The sequence below is a fragment of the Priapulus caudatus genome, unplaced genomic scaffold, assembly GCF_000485595.1.
Source record: "Priapulus caudatus unplaced genomic scaffold, Priapulus_caudatus-5.0.1 Scaffold40, whole genome shotgun sequence".
In the NCBI taxonomy this organism is placed as follows: domain Eukaryota; kingdom Metazoa; phylum Priapulida; class Priapulimorpha; order Priapulimorphida; family Priapulidae; genus Priapulus; species Priapulus caudatus.
This window is the reverse complement of record NW_014577101.1, coordinates 179,334-203,463: the sequence shown is the minus strand read 5'-3', so window position 1 is coordinate 203,463 and position 24,130 is coordinate 179,334. Positions and strand designations below refer to the sequence as shown.

The following is a 24,130-nucleotide window of genomic DNA, read 5'->3' as shown; positions in this document are numbered from 1 at the left end:
AGCAATACGCTGTACAATGGTCCGCTAGCAATAATTTAATTAGACTAATCTGCTTCAATAAACTAAGAAATGTAAACTCAATCGTTCCGACATAGTAAATAGTTTAATTGTACACTTTCTTACACTTTCCCATAAGCCCGTTGCGTATATTAGCCGTGCCGATACGCGCTAGATACTGCTAATTAATTAAAACCACTCGCGTTCAATAAACTCAAGAATCACAGAAGATCCAAAAATAACACAATGCTGTTTATATGTATCTAGATTTCTGATATGTACGTCCCATCATTTAGGTAAGAATAATGACAACGTAATCACAATATACATCTGCTGACCATGCATCACCATTCACAGATCACCTACATCAAAATACATGCCAAGCGACTATGCTACTAAACCGACACAGCTCTTGACATATGAAGGGGGCGTTTCCACCCTCAGTCTCCCAACTTCTATTCCCACAATTTTCTCTTTCCGTGAATTCTTGCGAATATCGGCACAGATGAAACCCTTTTCCACGATTACTTACACCATAAGCACAGCAGCGCCAGTTATTTGGAAGAATAATGATTCAACGTGCTAATCACTCAATTATATGCCCTTTCCACTCTCCACTCGCTCGCAGCTAGTAACAGTGTTTTCGCAGTATCTAGAAATCTGGATACCACATAGACAATGTTAGCTATAATCTCTTAAATTTGAGTTTATTTAAGGCAACGTATTAGTCTAATTAATTACTACGGACCATTATATCTTGTGGGGGGGGGTCATCCTATCCCATTCCACCCCATGCCACCCATGCCATGCCATCCCATCCCATCCCATCGTCTTTTATCCCATTCCATCCCATCCCATCCAATCCCAAACAATACTAAATAATATAAATATATAAAGAACATGAAAATAATAATAGTAGTAAATAATAATAATAGTAATTTTTTTCCAATTTTTTAATGAATGTAGTAAAATTTATTTTTTACATTTTAAAATTAACGCTGAAGTGACAGAAGTAGATACTAAAGAGTAAAAAAGTAAAAGTGAAATTTTTTCCCCCAGCTGAGATTCGAACCCGAAATCTCGGGTTATGAAACCGTGCTGCTACCGACTACGCTACGGCGGCGGGCGTCTTAAGACGATCGACATAATTCCCACGTACGTAATGATTGGATTTTGACTTTTAAAATTTTTTTTTAACTTTTTAACTTTTTTAAATTTTTGTCTCAGCCAGAACCATCTCCCAGACGTGGTGATTCTGATTATATCTTCAGTTACCGCGATTGAGTGACAAATCACGAAGAACATCTTGATCAAACAAACACACACACACAAGATTAGCCAAATTATAGTATATATATATATATAATGTATATATACTCATATACTATACTACATCTCTATTTATTTACTTCCGCCACTATCACCTACACTACAACAGCCATCAGGAGTAAGTAGCGGCAGCCGCAGCAGCAGCAGCAGCGGTAGCAGTAGCAGCAGCAGCAGCAGTAGTAGGAGTAGCAGTAGCAGCAGCAGCAGCGGTAGCAGTAGCAGCAGTAGCAGCAGCAGCAGTAGCAGCAGTAGCAGCAGCAGCGGTAGCGGTAGCAGCAGCAGCGGTAGCAGCAGCAGCAGTAGCAGCAGCAGCAGCAGCGGTAGCGGTAGCAGCAGCAGCAGCAGTACCAGCAGCAACAACAACAACAACACAAGCACCAACACCGGGCAGCCTTGTAAAATATGATAGTGGAAATATTTTTTGGAGACTTGTCACTTGGCACCAGTTGTACATAACATTGTGTTTCCGAACTGCATGCAGCGATTTACAAAGAATGAAAAAGGATTGACTGATACAAGTTCTATTTAGATGGAAATTGTATATCATAATCGTGTATTCCATTGCTATAGATTTAGTTGCACAATATTCGATAACATGTGCATTTGCCATCTAGATTCAAGATTTATAAAACGACAAGAACATAAGATTTAGGGTTCTCTAGATTCAAAGACTTTCAAACAACACACTTTATGAAATGGATGACATAAGCAAAACCCAAGAGTCTCACATTTAGACGAAACGTGAAAAAGTAGTAAACGAATTAAATCGTGTCGAACAGAATCCTATCCAGGCACGCACACCTGCAACATGTTCAGAGCCAGCCAAGAATATTGCAAAATATGGGAACGACTTTGAAAAAATTAACTTTAAACTTTCAATCGACTTAGGCTAGAAATGAAGCCTAGATTCCCATGCTGCCAGATTCGTCTGCAACCGCGCATCAATCAGTCCACACAGATGAAGTTAGATGGTTATTGCCCTGCCGACAATTTCCCTGCTGGATACACTTGAAAAAGCTGCCTGGCGATGCCGACGAGCGTGTGCTCATGCGTTGAGACGAAGTGATGTGCGCGCGCGCGAAGCAGTGAGCGCGAGTGCGGGAAAGTGTCATCGTGCTCCAGTTTTACGCTAAACACGCACGCACGCACGCACGCACGCACGAACGCTAGCGCGCAGATGTTCGCACAAACTACACATACACCGCTATGCACGCAGATCTAGAAAGCATGCGTTCATGCACGTATCCACGAACGCACGCACATATGAACGCACGCGCGCAAACACATTATAGACGCCTATGCGTTTAACTAGAACTCAATCTCCCCTCAAATGCATCGCCTCACGCAGCCGCCTTATAGGATGTGTTCTATCCGTGAACACGTTGAAATACCTCACGCACATCTCATAAGACATCCGTCGCGAGTCGATGGCAATCCATCTCGCGGCAACACCGCCATCGTCACAGCTGACGCAGGACGCGTGATTTTTTCCCTAGGTCAATCAAGGACATGGCTCTAGTGAGCACTGCCATTGGTTGAGCTTGTTTCGTCGCTCAATGACGTCACAGTGTCGTCATATTCATAGCACACACAAAATTTTTAACTCCAATATACTTCAATAGCCGAGCGAGTACAGCACGCAGTTCAAGTCTGAAAGGTCGGTGGATCGAATCCCATCCATTTTTTAATTATTTTCCTGTTTTCTGTATTTTTCTATCTTTATCCGTTTAACCATTTTTTTCCCAATTAACGCAAATATTTACATGATTTATTTACAACAATTTAATAACAATTATAATACAACATATTTTTTATATATTAAAAAAAAAGGGTTTGAGTTAGGGTTAGGGTTAGGGTTAGGTTTAGGGTTATGGTTAGGGTCACAATGCAGTGAATGCACCATAAAACAGGAGTTTGAGGCACGTCATTTGTATCAACCAATAGCAGCGCTCACTAGAGCCCTATGTTCTTGATTGACCTAGGAAAAAAAATCACACGCCCAGGACACAGCAACACACACACACACACGCCGCGCGCAAACATCGCCGAATCTCGCGAGACACCCCCTCCTGCCCCCCTCACCGATTCCACGCAATGATGAATTCTACTAAGCGTGTGCTGTCTGCAGGGCGCTGTCACTCTAACCCCATGTCAACGCCATCTCATTGCTCTGCATGAACGAGTCTTCCACGCAAGGCACCCTTTTTGAGAGGATGCAAGTATCCCGCGCACGTTCTTGCCGTGGAGTGTACGTAGTCGCGGTGAAGGCTTCAAGCCTCCAGCCGAACTCGCAGTGCTTAGCTAGCGCAGGAACCGCGCATCCGATGCCACCAGACACTATCATACCAACATCGAGATACCCGTCCACTGTTTTGCACTAAAATGTGATACCAATCTATATCTATGCATATATTTATCAACCTTTCTATCCATCCATCCATCCATCCATCCATCCATCCATCCATCCATCCATCCATCCATCCATCCATCCATCCATACAGCTACGCACGCCACGCACGCACGCACATCAACAGCACTGACACACACACACCACATATATTATATATATATATATATATATATAATATATATATATCTATATATATATGTGATGCGACTAAATTGTGTCAGACGGCACTGAACTTGATTCCGGGAGAGCTGAAAACGCTCACACAATTTTTACATAAAAACGTTAAATAAATGCGACCACAAATGAAAGATGGCCAATAAAGGGTGATTCCCATCAGCTTGACACATCTATCTCGAGAAGAAAGACGTCATACGAGAAGTTCATATAACCTAAAGTTATTGCGTACAAAAATCGTATTGAACTTAAACACCTCCACAGAAATATTCTACGCTGCCACTCTATATATTACACAACATAAAATAATCCAGGCATTGAGGGTTTTAAAAGGGATGTGGTAGCCATTGCATGAAACAGTATTTTCAGGCCGAAGATAAAGACCCGCGTAGGGCCCGCAAATCATGTAATTTGTTGCTGTCTGGATATATTTTCGATCCTATATTATTTGAGGGAATTTTTTTTTCAAAACATACGACGGAGAATTGCCTAAAAGTAAACACGAAAAATGTATTGTAAAGAAATGAAAAGGAATAGGATCTGAAATGAGGGAGAGTGGTGAAGCCTATTCTACCGCTACATAGCAAAAAGCCATGTCCTTCTATTTTACTATTGTACTGCAGACGACCCTGCTGATTCTGACCTTGTCTGACAGATTACTGTCGCCTGCCGACCGAACGTCGTATAAGGACCATACGGTGACGAGATACGCAATCACTATATACTGTACATAAAATACATTGGAGCAGAATTCTGCTCAATAAACGCTACTCCAGACATATTAATCAGCCCCGTGGCCGACTAGTGCCGCTGCCGATGCGATCACAACGTATTATTTCGACATTTTCGCATCGTGCCGAATAGTGCCATTCTCTGGAAGCCCAATTCTGCATCCAGGCCCGACTGACCGTAAACTATACGTGGCATCATTCGGCTGCTATTCTGGCACGCCATTATAACCGCTCGTCGAACACTCACAGACGGCGGCAAACGTTCATTTTATATCGCGGCTTATTTAGCCCGCGCACAACCAACGCGAGACGGTGCGATCTAAGCGGAAAGGGGTCGCGGTTCATCCCACATCTAGACTGCGGCTCGGCTCACGCGCGCTGCGGCCACAGAGGAGAGCAAGCAAGACTAGAGGGAGGGAGCAGCACGCACACATCGCCCACAGTCAAAGCAGGCAACGAAACGTTGTTAACTTCCACTCCCCTTCCCACACCACCACCCGAGTTATGATTAAAAATTGATTTGCGACCGCGAAGCACGCCAAAGACGTCACCGCCACATTCACCGCCGTGCCAACGTCCAGGGGCGCGCTCCCGCGCTGCTTTCAGAAATCATCGTTTTGCGAACTCGAATCAAGTTTTAATCAGCCCGCATGTGTCCTTATCGGAAAACTACGACGAGTGCCACGAAAGGGCCGGCGATGCAGACAGATATGTCGTTGTCGAAATTGGAAAATTACAAAATGGCTTGTTAAAGCTATTCGCAGTGCACTTCGATGAAACGCTGCCAATTACCATTGTCACACGTCATTCCCGGAGCACGCTGTCTGCATGCCCATATATCCAGGCACGCAGAAAACATCGAGGCACGCGGAAGATCGCAGCATCCGAGCAGCGGGGAGCTAGCCCGGCGAGGCCACCGCGGCAAAATATCTCTGTGCCGACCTAATGAGACACGCAGACTTTAGTCTCGTGTGTACTACGCGCACACCGAGCGATATTAGCTTTGTTAATTCCGCTGTTTGTTTACTGGAAAACTTGTTGAAACAGTTGCCTACAACATCGTGCCTAAGTGACAACATGTTTGGCCTATTAATCATGCCGGCTAATTAAATGGCTGCGCGGGGAACAAAACGTGTTAGGTAATCGACGAAGTGTATGCAACCGCAGCTAAATAAACAATTACGGATTTGGTAGCAAATAATACTTCCTGTATAAATCTGATGTAACAATGTCTCAATTCCTAGAATCAGTTCCAGACCAACAAATAAGTAAGTAATATGCGATTAACGCTATAAGATTTCGCAGACCAAATTACAGAGCTTTCGATTACAAGCTTCGATTCAGATTTTTACGCTTTTACAAAGTTACACACTCCTTTTGCACTGCTATTTAGAGGTTTAATCGACTAAGCTAACTACAAAGACTAAACCATTAAGCATTTAATGAACTAAAGAAATTAAATGTAATTGTTATTGAATATAAAGGAAATTAAATAGTAAAAGGAATTTAAGGATCACGTATTTAAAGATTAAGAATACCATATAAGGATAACACCACTCACAATTTCAGTGGTATTTAAAATTAAATGAGTTATGAATACTACGTACCAGTTAGTACTAATGAATATTAACGAGAAATAACTAAACATCGCTTTAAAAAATGGCCGATGTACGTTATATGGATGACACTACTGTCTGGACGCTGTCGCACAGATGTCGTAAATTTTTCCTCGGAAACGGTGTTTCTTCAAACCGCAAGCTTGTAACCAAAGTTATACACTCATTTTTAATAACGGTTTTCAAATTAAACTCAACGAGTGACACGATAAATGTTCACGATGATTCAATTGAAACTAGCAGTAAAATCTGAAATATTTTTTATAATTGGTACGAAGAAACATTGTAATCACCCTTAGTAATGTGTTTACAAGTAAACGGCAAGATGAACATTTTTACCGCACCAAAAATCCGCAAGCAATAATAACAAGCCCATGCAACTTTTTAAATCGGGCTTTTATTTGTTTATGATTATATTAAAAATGATATATTAAAAAAACTATAAATAAAATCAACGGCTGGAATAGACACAGCTCATGTCAATAGCTCTGCACATTCAACACACAAAAGCCGTACGCCCGTCCACGTTTAACTCAGGGCGACGCTGGCACACTATATCTCGAAGCACTCCTATTAGAGCCAACTGCCTCCTAGCGGCCATAAACACAACCAACATTACAATAGAGACCCGATCACATCTTCTGCTGATAGTATATTGAAGCGGCCTACATTTAGGAGTGATAAAGCCATCTAAAACGTCACCAAGTTGCATACACGCGCCATTGTTGTTGTGTTGTCGCAATTGTCGCCTACAATGCTACGGTAGTGTTGCCCGCAGTTGAAGCAGCGTGGTTGAATTTTACGCGTATCGCGTATAAATCCGTCATATGACGCATTCATGCTCTTGTTTTAGGTCTTGTTATTGAAGCTATAATATCAGGTAGTGACAGGACAGGTTGCTGGTAGCAGCTTGGAGAGAAGCACCTGCCAATGCGCGCGCACGCACAGACATACGCACATACGAGTACACGTGCGTACGATGACAATTATAGGGCGGTTAACAACCATTGAAGCAGTGCTTCCCCTCAATCTTCTCCCTCCTCCATCCATCCTCTCTTGCCCCTCCTTCTTCCCCTCCCGCACTAAAACGAGGCCTCCGTTCGCGGTTCCGCTAAACATGTGTGTGTGCGCGTGCGTGCGTGCGCACGCGCGCGTGTGTGTGAATTGGTTCAAATTGGTGTGAATTCGTACCAAACCTTCGCACAAAGACGTCGCAAACACGTGCGTCGGCACACCGCTGCCGCGAATGCACCACACGTACGAGGCGCGAATGTTAAAATACGAGAAACGAAGTTCTCCTGCCGAAATAAGCAAGCGATATAAAAACGCCAATCGAGTTTGTTTACTTTTTCCCAAAGACGATTTCATGAGACCAGATTTTTTTTGTTCACGGTAGACGCGTCAATATGCGACTCTTTGACAATTCGTTAAACAGCTGCGCATTTCATATGAGTGAGAAGAAGAGAGACGAATGGAGAATCATGGGGGTCGGGGAGGTATTATGATAGAGACATTGCCCAGTGAAGCTGTAGCTCTTGTTAAGGACACGTTATGTCATCGGGTCATTAAAGCTTAAATTTGACGATTTTTTTCAGTAATTATCAGTCAGCCGAGATACATCATAGAATATGTAAATTTAATAGTAATCCTATTGAGGTGGAATCGGCGACGCCTTAGTCAGTCCGGATACTTGTGTTATTCGGTTGCTGCAACTGGAAATATGTCCGAAAATGCTTATACCTGGTAATGACCGGGATCTTCAGTGAAAGGGATCATTTGTGTTTTTGAGCATTGTTTCACGCGTGTACAAATATAGCCTAAGGTTAGAGCCCTATTAGTCTAAAGGATAATCCTACTCTGCTAGTAAGCACCACATACAAGGGCACGGGAAACCAACACTCACCAACGAGTGATCACAGTAGCTGACCGAGCGAGATAAAACCACGCCTCCCTTGGCTTGCTATATTATTGCTAGCTCGGTCAAGCTCACACAGTTTTACACGCGTACGCGCACGCTTCCGCGGCAAAGATTCGAATTTGCGGCACTTCCCCGCTAAGCATTGTTCGTAAAACGCGTTACCGTGGCAACGACTGCTTAGAGCTGCCTCCCAATCACACGACACCGACAAGTTGCGTGTCTCCGAACAATTCGTTTCCGGTATCGGCCGAGGGAGTACAACTATGGCAATATAACATCGAGACATTTTTAATATCGTGACCCCAGAACGATGTATCCACGGTTACGGCATAGCCGGAAGTACTAAGCTTGAGAATAACATGGGAGGGATGAGAGGAGAGCAAGAGGAGAACGAACACGACTGATCCACATAGAAAATTGTTGCAACATCACAGCAGAATGGCGGAAGTTGGTTCAACGCATGCGCTGACGAATGAGAGTCGCCTGCGCGAAACGCCAATATCTAGGCCAAAAATGTGACGTCATTGGAATTATTGTCAATTATGTCATCACCACGGCTCAGAGATCGCCACAGTCGTGAGATGGCCATCACACTTCGTGATTGGCGCAATCACTGACGTTTTCTTTCCAATTAGAATCGGGAAGTAGTTGCTTGGCAGTAGTCAGTTACTAGAGTTTTTATTACTAATAAATTGACATCCGATTGATAACTATACCTAGATTTCATAACTATGTCAGACAGAGAACACAGGGTTCATTTATATTTAGCAAACCGCTTGATTTACTATGTACTTCTTTGGAATTCTTCATTTGGACCGTTATTGAATAAAATCAACAAAGAGTAAGGTTTGGACGGTGGATTTTACTTAGAATATAAGCCAATGACTCTATTTGTAGCTTGATTAAACAGTTTCGTCAATTTCGTCGTGGAACTAGCTGATAATTTCATTATTCACATTAACTCTGACATGATCCCCGTGATATTATCCTTTATGTGACCTTCTCATCACTATAATACGGTTATTATAAAGTAATAAAATGTACAATAACTAAATAATCTAAATACATAGAGAAAGAGTGAAGAAGTGAAGAAGTGTGAAAAGGGAGAGGTGAAGTGTGAAGAGAGAGAGTGAAGAAGGGGGAGATGAGGAGGAAGGGAGAAAGAGAATGGGCGAGAAGAAAGAGAGAGACCCCAGCACACAATCAGACACACGGTTAGCCCGGCGGAAATAAAAATAGCAAGAGACAGAAAAAATGAGGAGGGAGACCGAGCGGCGAAGAAGGCTAGACGGAACAACATAATTTAATGTTCATCACAACATACACGCATTCAGCGCGCATGCTAAAAAGAGGTTGCGCGCTTTTTCACCGACACTAGCAAATGGAATCGGCTTGGCTGTTAAGAATCAAAGCTGTTTTTGACGCATCGAACAACAACAACACTCGCGGTATTTGCAAACAAATTATAAAAACCTTTATCCCGTTGAAATTTCAGCTATCGCTTACAACGATCACGCGCCGAGCCGTGAACAGTGAAAGGTAGAGCGGAAACCGAAACGGACATGAAAGCCGCGCCTACAGGGGGCTAGACTAGCTATCCAGCTGGGTGCCCCCCCCCCATTCTCCACGCTTTGATGATCGATTCCTTACATTAAACCAGATATGCCAGACATTCCGCGTGATGTGTGAAATCGACATCGTCATCATCCTCCCGCGCAGCAATTCAGTGTGCGAAGCGGGGGAGAGAGAGAGAGAGAGAGAGAGAGAGAGAGAGAGAGAGAGAGAGAGAGAGGGGACAGGAGAGAGAGAGAGACACACAGAGAGAGAGAGAGAGAGAGAGAAGAGAGAGAAAGAGAGAGAGAGAGAGAGAGAGAAAGAGAGAGAGAGAGAGGAGAGAGAGAGAGGAGAGAGAGGCAGAGAGAGAGAGAAAGAGAGGCGAGGATCAAGGAGAGGGGGGACAGAGGCAGAGAGAGAGAGAGAGAGAGCAGGAGAGAGAGAGGGAGAGAGAGAGAGAAGCGGAGAGAAATGGATGAGGAGGGAGGGAGGGGAGAGAAAGAGGAGAGAAGAGGCGGGGGGAGAGGAGAGAGAGGCGGAGAGAGGAGAGAGAGAGAAGAGAGAGAGAGAAGAGAGAGAAACAGAGAGAGGAGACGAGAGGATAGTCAGAAGGAGGAGAGAACGAGAAGAATAAGTAATTAAGTAGCAGAGGCGCGGTTGTTCTCGTCCGGGTTGCTGGGCTGCTCACATGATCCACCTGTGGTGACTGACGGTGAAGATCTTTAAGCTAGTACGCCCCTCACTGCCTTGTAGGTTTGTTGGCCAAACACAAATGTTCGCGCGCGCGCGTGGGCGTGTGCGTGCGTGTTCGTGCGTGTGCGTGCGTGTGCGCGGGTATGCGTGCGTGTGGGCGTGCGTGTGGGCGTGTGGGCGTGTGTGCGTGCGTGTGGGCGTGTGTGCGTGCATATAAATCGGTTCAGCAGTATCAACTTTACAATTTTTGCCTAAAGCATACAAATACTCGTCTGTCCCCCCCTGTCTCCACATCAGCATTCATTAAATTCGAGCAGGTAAAAAATCAGCAGAATTCTCCATTTCCGCTGAATCGCGATCAATGCTAATCCATCAACTTTCCACAATAAGTGGCATGCGTGCTTTTCAGAACTAAAGAATTTTATAGCCGATCAATGCAGCAATAGGTCTGATTACCTCTCAGTCGCTCGATTCAATCAGCTGTAACGCAAAATTGCTTCCAGGGGAATTCTGACAAAACAAGAACCAGCCAGCAAAGATGATAGTAAACCAGACAGCTTCGCAGCGCATGCGAGTCTAGACAATATGGCAACCCATGTGACAGTTCTATAAATTGCATCCCACGGCGGCACGTAAACAAAACAAAAAAGAAGTCGAAGCAGGGCAGACTTGACGTCTACCAATACAGAGTTGCCAACGGCAATGCGGCAGTGCAAATTATTTTGTTTGCGCGGTTTATGAAAGCAGAGCTTTTATCTTACTCGCACACATGCACGCACGCACACAGGCGCGTACAGACACGCACGCACGCACACAGGCGCGTACAGACACGCACGCACGCACGCACGCACACACGCACGCACGCACGCACGCACGCACACAGGCGCGTACAGACACAAACACACACGCACGCACGCACGCACGCACACGCGTACGCACGCACCGCACGTACACACATACGCACGCACACGTGCCGGCACACAGACACAAATAGACCCTGACATGCATGTGCCTAATCACTACCCATTCCCATGATACACACGCAGACGCGCGCGCACAGATATACTCAATAAATATTTTCAATTAGATTACAAATGCAGAAAACTTGGAGAAGTCATTTTTCAGCAGTCAAGGTCTTCCTAAACATAAAACCACAGCATTCCTCAAACTACATACTCCGACCATGATAGATAGCCCACAATTATAGCAGCTACACGACAACATTGTAGCGGAACATGAAGGGTTTGATTTATTATATATACCAGTGTGATCCTAAATCCTCAAAAATGCCTTTCGCCGTCCTTGACCCTTGCTACGCTTCTATCTCTCTCCCCTCTCGCTCTCTTCGTCTTCCACCCTCCTTCCATTCCACCCTTTCTCTCCCGCTCTCCTTTCCTTCCTTCCTCCCTACCTCCTAAATCCCCTACCTCTCTTACTCCCATCTCTCTCCTAATCAGAGTACTACTCCCCCCTTAGATTATCGCCCTGTCTTTCTTGTTCACCCACTGTCCCGCTCTCTTCAACTATCTGCCCAATCAGCCCGCCCTCCCGCTCGTTCTTTCCGCCTGCCCAGCTGCATGTCCGCTCGACCGCTCACCTAAACAACTACAATCCCAATCACCATCCCCGCCCACAGACACGAACGAACGCGTGCACGCCCGCACGCGCACAAGCACGCATGCACGCATATACTGCCCCAACTCACCCGTCTGTCCCGCCATCCGTACATTCGTCCATTCATTGATAGATGAATAGATGACTGACTGACTGAATGACTAATTGAATGAATGAGGGAATAAATGAATGAACGAACCAACGAACGAACGGACAGGTGGATGGATGGATGGATGGATGGATGGATTGATGTTTGAATAGATGGATGGATGAATGAATGAATGGATGGATGGATGGATTGATGGATGGATGGATGGATGGATGGATGGATGGATGGATGGATGGATGGATGGATGGATGGATGGATGGATGGATGGATGGATGGATGGATGGATGGATGGATTGGGTGAATGGATGGGTGGATGGATGGGTGGATGGGTGGATGGATGGGTGGATGGATGAATGGATGGGTAGATGAATTGATTGAGCGAGTGATTGATTACAGCCTACATGAACGTCTCTGTTGATTCTCGCCCCGCTTTCGACTTCTTCGTCTATCATTTTACCCTCTCTCTCTCTCTCTCTCTCGCTCGCTCTCTCTCGCTCTCCTGCTTTTCTCGCCATCTCTCAGTTTCATCAACCAAAAGACAGTCAGCAAACAGGAAGGCAGGTACGTACATATTACAGAATCATTTTATTTCTGCTGCGCGCACCGCCGCGGCGGTAAAGCAACAGGGGAACCATTTAAATCCGCTTAAAGGTACGCCATCAATCAGCGCATGTTGCTGAAAGGGGAGCCCAGAGACCAGCAATCGAACGACGTTTCTTGCTACATCTCTACCAGTTCAAACCTTTCCAAACACATTATCTCATCGTAGCATGAATATTTCCAATTAGGTTGACCGCCTTAGGGCAGCACTTAGTATAAGCATGCAGTCATTAATAAGTAATCATGCACCAAATAAGGCACTAAACAACATATGGTTACTTTTGTAGAATAATACTTCGTTTTAATAAATTAACACAGAACGAAAATTAAAGAAGAAAAATATTCAAAGCACAACCAACGGGCCAGCGTTACAAGAGCAGTCAAGGCAATCTGTAGGTATATATAACACACAATATAGATGACATGTTGCGTATTCTTGAAAGAAGACACTCACAACATTTAAATATTTGTCCATTCAACATGTTATTATAAATGATTGCATCTATATCAAAAAAGATGATAATGCTGCTAATAATAAGGCTATAATTATGACTACGGTATACTGTGATATCAGTGAATACCGGCGTGGTATGGTATACCCCCCCCCCCATGACAAACGCCCCCTTGTCTACATGGGCACGGGAATGTCTAGAAGACAGAATGGCGGGCGCATTGCGCACGGGGATTTGACGTTTTTAGCACTTGTGCAATGCACAGGTTGAACGTTTGCCATGGGGAGATGTATGCCATGCTACACCGGAATTCTCTGAAACCACAGCATCCTGTGCCGGTGGTAATAATCACTACTTTCTTATTAGCATCATTGTCGCTGCGTAATCGCGCACATGACATCGTCATAATTGCAGTATTCTTATCCCGTGGTTACGCTAATTTACATGTTAATCTTACATCATCTCAAGCAACCACTCCTCATACTTGTGTTTATCTCGTGAGGTTGCATGTAAGTTCGATAGTTAAGTGTCTATTGTTGCCTCAATTAATTATTATTAACAACGACAAAATGACGAAGGATCACCCTGTTAAATGTTAGGTTTTATTTACGTGTTATTGTTATTGTTTTGTTTTGGAATGGACTCATTTATGAAATTGCTGTTTTTTTATCGACTGGATACCCTGAAACAGATTGAAAATACCCTGAAAGGTGCGAACGACACTACATGTCAATACTATCGTATTGAGCTACATTGATAAACAGTGAATTCTAAAATCGGCTAAATCCTAGTTGCTACTTTAAATAGTTAGATACAGTAGCATCTGTAGCACCAAGCACCGAAACGACCTCCGTTTTTCCTGATGACAAGCCAGGTGGCAAGCTAAAGGAAACGTTTTGACGAAGGAGCAATTGTAAGACGTGCCTGCGTTAAATTTAACAGCTACGAAAATTGTTTGAAAATTCTCAGATTCAGCGGCGAAGTTACATATCTTGCAAATCTTTAAAGCCACTGAAAATAACTTACCAGTATACTTAAGATTTCGACTGACTAATCTGAGATGCAAAAACGTCTCACTCCAGATTATATGCAAAGTTCTCTAGTGTATTTATAGACAAAACGCTTTACTCATTCAAATTCTTATATGCAAATCCTATCAAATAGGAAATCTCTGCAACATCCCTAAAATAAATCTTGTCACATCCAATAAAAGTTATTATTACGGGCGTTACGTCGACTCAGCGACCTAACCAAAATATTTAAAAAATCTTCTTTGGGGGGGGGGGGGATAGACGACGTGGGTATTTGTTCAGAACGTAGTTTAATGTGGACAAATTGCGATTGAATGGAATTACGGCTTGACAAACTCAAAATACATTTCAACAAATTTTAGTTAAGCTCATGCGTTATCATTCTTGTCGCGTACTCATTACCCACTTTCGCTTCCAGGGGCGGACTTTCCATTTGAGGTTTCTAAGCAATTAAAACGAATAATCACACCAATGCCCGGAACAGCGAACACCCTACTCACTCACGGTCAGTAGTAAGCAGCAATAGGTGGTAAGACTAACAGTGAATAACACGCAATATGCATCAAGGCACACAATAAATATTAAGGAGCAGGTACGGCCGTAACGTTGTACGGCAGTAAGACGTACAATGAATCATAGACAATTCGTAATTATACACCCAGTGTCCAGTAAGTAACAGGTAGCAAAATAAACAGTGAATAGTGAGCAATAGCTATAGGGGGCACGCTTTGAATGGTGAACTATAGGCAGTAAAAGACAAGCAGTCAATAGTGAGTTATAGGGTGCAGTAAGACACACCACTGCGTAGTACGTCACACGATAGGGTATACAGATGGCGTGTTGCTGAAAAGGCAACGACCAGGGGAGAATCGCAACACATAACAGATATGAACACAGCAAGAGATGGGGCGATATAAAAAAAATCGGCTTAAAAATCCCCACGCATGCGGGCAGATTAGAAGAGGATTTATTAAACGTGGAACATTTACTAAATGGGACAGAACCGCGCGCACAGAAGAAAAGCATTATTTCGTAAAGATGTCGAACCACATACGAGAGACGACGATCAACAAAAACAACTCTTCACTACACTCTCTCAATATCAAACACACCATGCACTGACTGCTGCAGCATCACAGCCTCGCTCCAAAAACCTTTTTTTAAGAAAAGCAGACATAAATTTACAACCCTTTCACTCTTCGCTCGTCTTGCGCGCGCGTAATTTGCATCGACGCAAATTCGTCTGCAAGCGACGGGGAGCGATCAGCCGCGCTCAGACGCAGACCTCGCTTGCTACAGGTGAAAAACGCCAATCGGCTCTACGATGTTTTGCTACTACTGTTAGATTTATCGTCAGCGGTCCGTCTCGAAATCGCGCGGGCACGCACTAGACCGGGGAAGGCCCATGCCCGAGGGGGTCAGACAAACAAAAACAGGGTAAACAGTGTGGGCGCGCAGTAGCACTCGACAGGAAGCCGGTCCGGCAGCAATCACGAGTAAAAACAATGTCTAACGCCGATATCCGAGCAGACAATTAGGTCATTTGTTGCTAGAAACGAACGCCCCCCCCCCATCCCCCATCCCGTCGCGCGCCCTCTCTCATCATCCTCATCAACAACGGGCTCTAATTTATTAAGACACGGCCAGCGGTTTTGCAGAGGATGCCAGATGAGGGCCGAGATGAAGAGAAAATATCAGAATGAAGCTGTCACTTACGGCTGATCTGCCCGAAGTCAGACGTAGATGCTATCATCGTGCCCGAGCGTTCATAGATTAGTGATCAGTGCGTCGCGCGACCAAGAGGCCCAGATAGACTGCAATAACTCGTGCAAATCGCTCGCCATGGCCGCCCGTTCGGCCGGATTTGCATAAAATTCGTTTAAAAGACCCGATGGCGATCGTGCGGGGCGAGCGGACATCTGCACGCGTCTCTTACTACATATGCAGGGAAAGCTGCGCTAATTTCACAGCAGTGGAAATTTCCGGCCGCCGGAGACTAGCGTTGATTAGGTAAAATGATTTTTGCGACTTCTCGGGTGCACAGAGAAATCGCGACTGTTGTTCGCTCGTAAGTTTTGCTTGTCGAGCAACGACTGCGCGGTGGTCACCACCGACAACTAATAGGAATTTAATTAGAAGTGATCTTAATCGTCCTGCTTATACGCGCAAGATATTGCTCGCGATTATATGCGTTTTCCTGGAATTATAATAGGAAGATAACGGCGGAGAGAGACCCTATAGAGGGGCAACCCCCCGTAAAAGCTTCGAAGAAAGGAGAAGCTCCGCCTGTTAAATGAGCCAGCGTTTTCTACGCTGGTGCCATCTACGAATACGGGTCAGTGTGACGTCAGATGTTAGTTTCCCTGTACATAGCCACTGCTGCATTTAGGAACTGCAACAATGCACGGCGTATTAACTGATTAAAACAGGTTTCTAATGAGCAATTGATCATGAAACGTCGCATCAAACAATTAACAGACTTCTAGGAAACCCAGCTTTACTCGCACGATCAGCGAATACGACCCATATATTACGGTTTTATCCCAATCGCATTTTGCATTTAATTGGTGGCTGTTTTACGTCAATTGCTGAATGACACAGAATTAAAAAACAGGATGCCGGATTGCCTGCAGTTATCCGCCAAAAAACTCATCAATAATATTGTGATTGATGATATTTTAACTCTGCAGTAGCAAAGCTGATCAATCATATAAGATAACAAATCGATATGTACGATATCGTTGCTTCTTCTTCAGTCACGCATGCGTGACACTTATCGCCCAATAACTCTATGCTAAAATACATGCAAGCTGTCATTAAAGCACAAGTTCGTACAAATGTGCCACACGGTAAAATTATATCCTTACACTCACAGATTTATACCACGAGAGTATACTATGGTAACTTTAAGAGGTAAAGCTTTTATAGGCATAGAACAACTCGATTTAGCATCACGCATACGCACGAAGAGGTCTGTAAATGCACCTAAAATGCGGTATTTTAGATAAATGCATATATACACTAATGTGCTAATATGAATCGGCGCATTGAGAATATTCTCTCTGAAAAATTAACTCTGCCCCCACCCGAAGCAAAATGACTGCTCAAGCTTCTCCCGTTTTTCCAGTGCGTGCGTGCCTGTGCGTGCGTGCCTGTGTGTGTGCGTGCGCGCGTGCGTGCGTGTGTGCGTGTGGAAGCAGACTTTCGCACCTTCTGTGTAACGCGACAACACAAGTAATGAATGCCGCGTGCAGTACTTACTCACTACTGCCACTTAGCTATAAAGTGGGACATGCACAAGCTAGGCACGCCGTGTAATCCACAATGACAACGAAAATACTTGCGAAGTACAAACAAGAGATGGGGAACGTGGGTGTGGGGTCCAGTCCTAGTCTCCCAGGTAAGAAATATGCCATTTACCAGTTCTCGGTGGAAAAAATTTGTGGCTTAATTTCCTGGGTTCCTGTTGACTTCTATTTCTGAATCACGAAATAATTATCTGGTATTCCTGGTTTCCAGATAATTATAAAGGTCGATTCCGGTGTCCCCAAAATAACCGCCCCTTCAAATAACACCCGTTTTGCAGGAAACAGGTTCTTCCAACGAGATCAATGTTACTTAAGTAGTTGCTTATTTTCGGATTTCTATATTTTTTTATCAAATTTAAATTTAGTAGTTTCTAATTTTCTGTATTCAACATTTTCGTTTCTTCCACCTAGATCGGTAGGTTTTAAACACAGAGCAATAGGCCACAAGACACCAACGTAACTGAATCACAAACGGATCTTGAAACCCCTGTACCCCCATTCTAAAAATTGTTATGTCCTGCTGAAATAATTGCTACCTTCAGCGCTTTACCCGGCTGCAAAAACCTCCTTGGTAAAACCACCAGACAATAGGTTTGCAAACACAAGAACCGTGGTTTAGGCAGCTGTCTGCTGCTGCCGACTTTATGTTGGCACTGCTTGATATGAAAATTCGTGTGATTGGCTCACGCAGACACAGAGCTTTCGTACATTCATAAGTTGACCAATATGCGAAAAAGCCGCCAGTAAATATTACACGCAATTGATTGTAAACAGCTACAAAATGTATCCTAGTCATTTCTGTCGATTCCAAGATTAGAATGTATTACTTCTTTTGTCAACTTCTGTACTCGGAGAAACGCCACCAACATACGCGATGCAGGCAAGCAGCCATGTATGTTAGGTGAGGTACATGCTATCGGTTACTTTCATATATACACTACTTAGGTTTAATAAAACTTTACTTACTTTACTGTATCCTGTTTAAATCGGTGGAGTATTCTATGTACCATTGTACACCGGCACGCACACACTTATAGCTAGCTAGACCGAGATTCAACCTACCCATATCGAATGGCAAAAGAAGATACTATTATAGATACGGTACTTTTAACGACCGATGTGTGCAAATTGTGCTATTTTACAATTGGAAAAACCTGTGAGACATTTACTTTAACGTTAATAAAACGCCCTAAATCACGAACGTTGTTGTGATGGCAATGTCGATGAATTTAAATTTGCAGATGAATGACCGAGTGCTCACGTCTGAAACTTGCAAGAAAAAATGCAAAAGAAGCAACTTATTTACTTTTCACGCCTGATAAAACCGAAACGAAAGACTGTGAGACTTCGTCATATCCGGACCATGTTTTTTGCCGAACCCAAACAAAGAACATATGGTGTGAGTTTTTTTGCAGCTGTACACAGTCAGTGAGAAAGTTGTTAGACATAATTTCCACAGAAGAGTACACCTGGATCCAAGAAAGGTGGAAACTCATAATCAAGCTGGCAAGCCAGACCTGTGGGTCTCACAGCGTGGTTTATCTTGCTGAATCAGCTTCAGTCTGACCGTGTGAATGTATCTGAAATATTTCGCATTTCAGCAGCAAAATCTTATACGGCCAATGTAAATACACAATGATACTATATTTCATGCTGAATTAATACTCTCTGATAATATATACTGCTAAAATTTATTATTATTCACCATTGTTTTTGAAGGTTGTGGGACCTAGGGCAGATATTAACTTCACGTTACAATAGATACCTAGCCAACTTCCAACTCAATCTCTACAATAATTCTACACCAATACTACCATGAGAACAAAATACGAATTGAAAATATGAATATCAAAAAAATGTTCACCTTACACTATGAAAAGCATATAAACCCTTTTAATCGTTTACGTGCTCGTAAGACTATGTTATATATGTCTGATAAACTATTTGTACAGAAACTGGTATTGGTCTAAAAAGAAGTTTTCAAGCTCCTCACATGGAGAGAACTGACGAAATCACACTGTAGATAGCCATCCAGATCCCAAACATAGACGTAATTTCGCTAAACAAACTCTGGGAAGCAGACCGAAATGGGGAGCCGGCCTTTCCTCAGCAAAACCCCACAGAAAAGCCATACTCTAGCAGTACGTTTAGATCTCCGTGACTGGACTGCTGCTTCACAAACCATCGCTCCCTCGAACCATCTGTTCTGAATTCAACCATACATTTATATATTGACCCGTTTACACCAAGTTTCCTTAACTCCGCTAAAGAGCCTCCGAGATAAATATTACGCAAAAAGACTCCAGACGTCAGCAAGTTGGACAGTTGGAGGGCAGCCAGCTAAATGCCTGCTCGTTATATATAACGAGCGTACGGAAAGCTGCACAGCTAGCAAAGAAATCTGTAGTACAGAGGTGTCCTTATATACGACTCTACGGTACTATTTTTTTAAATGATGCGAAAAACATGCGAAACAAGCTTAGTCTAAACTGAACCACATTCTAGATAGTAGTTGCCCAACTGCAAATATCTGCTATGACTGACTTGACATAGTTAATCACGTTGCCACGCACGAAGCAGAGACATGATGCACTGAGAAAGTACTGTATGCTTCAGCCTCCGTTTGCTATACACTTGTAAGCTAATGTGAATCACAATTAAGCATAGCTATTCTATCCTGATAATTATAATTGCAATTACATTGCGAACCAAGCCCTACTGATGTGATTATAGAAAAGGAAATTGCATCATCAATGACTGCCTTTATAGTAGAGATTTCCAAGTATTGATGGATTGGTATAGCAAAGAAATACCATTATTGGTCAGTCACATTATTTTTGTTTAGTTTCTTGTTCACCTTTATTCAGTTTTATTGTTCATATGTTTTGATAATTTTCGCTGTCTTGTTTTTGCGGTTTCCCATGCTCACCATCCACTGTGGCAACCAAGTATATTATAATAATGACCCATCTGCCTACTATTAGTATTACATTTTCTTTTGAGGGGTGGCAGACTTTGATAACCTGCGGGTTCTTTCGCCACTCCTGTGCTTCCTTTGTAAACTAGATTAACTATGACTTGTATATTTCCTATTTGCCGCTGTACACTGTATATACACTACTTATGCACAAATAAACATCTTGAATCTTGAATAGAACCTATACACAAAACCGTCTAGAATGAGACAGTACTCCCCATTTCTAATCGAATGGATTAGTAAGAAACTTGTTATTACTCGATTCGACTCCAAATTTCCCATTATAGCTAGTACTTTAATAAAAATATTAACCAATTGATAAAGAAGAGGTGACACACACAGTTTCCCAAATGTAAAAGCTATTAAGTTTTCAAGGTCCTACTTCACTATCTCTTTGTTACGTATGATACTAGACAATAGTAAACCATATGCTTGCTAACTACTAGTAATTAAATCGACTACGTCACGAATTTTCTATGGTAAAATTTGTAAAATTTTTGTTGCCATTTTTTTACATTAAAAGTTAGAACTAACGGGACTAAACGTATCATCAAATTCTTACCTGATAAGATTGTTTCTCAACTAGTTAAAAATCCAAAAAACCAGGACGATTGGATATTAGTGTTCCTAACATTAATTGCTTGCTATGGGCTATGTATGAGTCACGAGTGTATGTTCACATCGAACAATAATGCATAGTATAATGCAGCAATTTAACCATAAAAAGTGAACTTATATTTTGAGAAAAAGTGGAAATGAATTTTTTTTTTTATTATTATTTACGGTGACGTAATCACTTTAGGTGATAGCCATGTTTTCTTTTATGAGCATATACTAATCCTCAGTTGGTTTTGTGTGCAATCCAGGGTTCTAGACAGCAAAACTAGGAAATGAAAGCACTAAAGAATTTTTAGCAAACTCTCATCGAAAGTCTATAAATAAATTTGTCGTATACCAATATCTTCAGGAAAATCGACATTGACAAGTCTCAAAAATCTCTTAGGATTCCGCGAACAAATTCCATCAAAGCTCACATTTATCATGTTAAATTGTTTCTATATGTAATTTAATCAATTTCAATATAAACCTAGGAAAATGTTGCAGATAAAGTTAATGCTCTTGAGAAATCAGGCAGCTTGATCGCAGGACCTGAATTTATGCAAAGTGACCGCAGTAAATCTATAGCAGGCGCATAAGCCAGAGTAATGAGTGACAGTTCAATTGGTCAACTTGCGCCTTGACATGTTGGCCAACCTTAGCCGATGCAACATTTGCATAAATGAGCACACAAAATTCACACGTCGGATAAAGAAATCCCGTATATTTCCAACTGGAAGTGCCTGGAATGCCCTGTGAATTGCGCACGTACACTAGAGTTATAATTTAGGTGATGCAAGTCACAGTTGGAATACCTACCGCGTTTTAAGTCCGAACAAATAACTGTATTTAAGAACAGTTCACAATGGCACTTGATAGATTTATGTTTGGTAAGTTCATATAGTAGCATATAGAAGGTTACCATGTTTATTCATAGACTAGTAGTATAATGAATTCATACATACGACGTTACGTGATAAATCTTTTAAAAATACGTTGTGAATGGTATTATATTATTCATATATTCTTAAATACGAATAGTAACGTGGTGCCACCTGTTGCTAGATAATAGCCGCGTTCACACGTAGCAAGAAATTCGGTATTTAGCGTTTACAGGAGGCAAAATGCGCGGTCCAAGAAATACGGAATCTGAACAGATCCGGTATTTGTTGTAATACGCGGCTTCCCAGAACACGAATAATTTGCCGTGCTTGAGAAATACCAGATCTCTTGGACCGCGCATTTCCTCGTGTGACCGCTAAATACCGAATTTCTTGCTACGTGTGAACGTATTTCTGAAGCCGCGTATTTTATAGACTGGTCCGCGCTCGATGGTTCCAGTGTAATGCGAGTGGAACGGTCGAGCGCGGACCAGTCTACGTATTTTATCGGCAGTTGGTGCACACTGCATTGTTTATTTTGCATTGTTTGCTTGATTGTTACTAAAACAGCTCGTAGCTCGCAAATACGGCATTTCTAGAGCCGCGAATCAGCGTGTGAACGCTCGGTCGCGTATTTGTCTCAGATTCGGTATTTCGCAAATACCGTATTTCATAAATACGAGGTCTCGTGTGAACGAGGCTATTAGCAAAAACTAGTTACTTCCAACGTGGCTCGACTTTCTCTGATGTTCAGCAGCTAAGCAGCACCCACACTATGGCATCCTTGTTTTCACAATATCATTCTCGTAATTACTCTTTAATCTGCTGATTACACTAGCTCAAACTCTTAACATATTACCTTTGTGTAAGGAATGAAATTCAGGCGCTTTAACGTTTCCAGTGTGTAACTGACACCTGATGGACTGAAGAAGACTATGTAGTCTGGAACACCCTACAAATCAATGGTCACAGACAAGATTTCACACAGCTGTTACAATGAGCCAAGCATAGTCTACTATTACAATATACTAGGAACTCTACTAGTACACAATACTGATAGAACTGCACACTAATACCATGAACATAATGGCTAAATTACACATTGCTTTGCCTTTTGTCTTTTACCACAGTTTTAACAGTAGCATGTAATATGCTATCTCAATGTCTATATGTTGCTTATTACTATAACATGATCAATTAGTATATATAAATTGTCTTTAGTTTGCTTCTAAACCAACTTAGTCTGTAGTGCTCTGCAAGGGTTGTAAATACAAAGACAATATTATTTCATTACATTCGGTTCAATTAGCTACAATTACTCACATGATTCTCGTGAAACGTGTGTAGAGACGACGTGACCTCCACATGCTGCCTCGTCTCATATGCAGCTATACACTCGAGCCCGACTCCTTAATGAAACGAAAGGTCTACTGTTTATACACACCGCAGAATGATGCACGGAGGTCCACGAAAGGATTTAACAAGAGGTTTCAATTACTCGTTTTCTTGAAATTATTCGTGAAGTAAAGAGTGACACTTTAGTTAGGGTGATTATAACCATTTAGAAAACTTGTTGAAATTAGGTAAACTTGATAACACTGTGGCAGATTAAAAATAAAGAGCATGCAAAATTATTCGTTTTTTAAAGATAGAAAATGCACGGTTCTCACAATAATAGTCAAGTTCTCTCACCTACAAGACACCCCACGACCACCTCCACAACATATCACATACCTAATTACTTTCTTTGTTATAAGTTCCAAACCTTCACACTAGTAATTCCTTAAATATATTAAAATTGGGTGGAGTGAGTTTAAATTGTCTATGTCACGAATAAGTCGTCAAACTGCATAAGTGTAGACAAATTGGTATCACCTATTAGTATTAGCAGGCTTTTTACCGATTACTCCGGCACAACAATCACCACAAATTTGTGATGTTATAGGCTGTAAAACAGCGGATGAACAGTAAACGTGTGCCTGCTATCTTCAGATTCGTGATAATGGTATGTTCAAATGGTCCCCCAAAACGAGCGCACGTAGTTACGTGACGCAAATATCATGTGAAATCCTCGCTTATGGCATACTTAAATGTCCTCTCCATCGATTTATGGGGCAAAGTGGCACTATTCCAACCCTT

The 24,130-nt window shown here is 42.6% G+C and overlaps 1 protein-coding gene across 1 annotated transcript in view; it reads right to left on the bottom strand.

The window, feature by feature from the left end:
* LOC106820123 (uroporphyrinogen-III synthase-like) overlaps positions 1–24,130 on the bottom strand; it is a 30,737-nt gene that overhangs the window by 2,170 nt on the left and 4,437 nt on the right. The window contains exons 6-7 of the mRNA XM_014824675.1: positions 23,315–23,400; positions 22,851–22,943 (exon numbers count right to left, since the gene is read on the bottom strand). Of these exons, the coding sequence (XP_014680161.1) occupies positions 22,851–22,943; positions 23,315–23,400 (179 nt within the window). The remainder of the gene's footprint in view (positions 1–22,850; positions 22,944–23,314; positions 23,401–24,130) is intronic.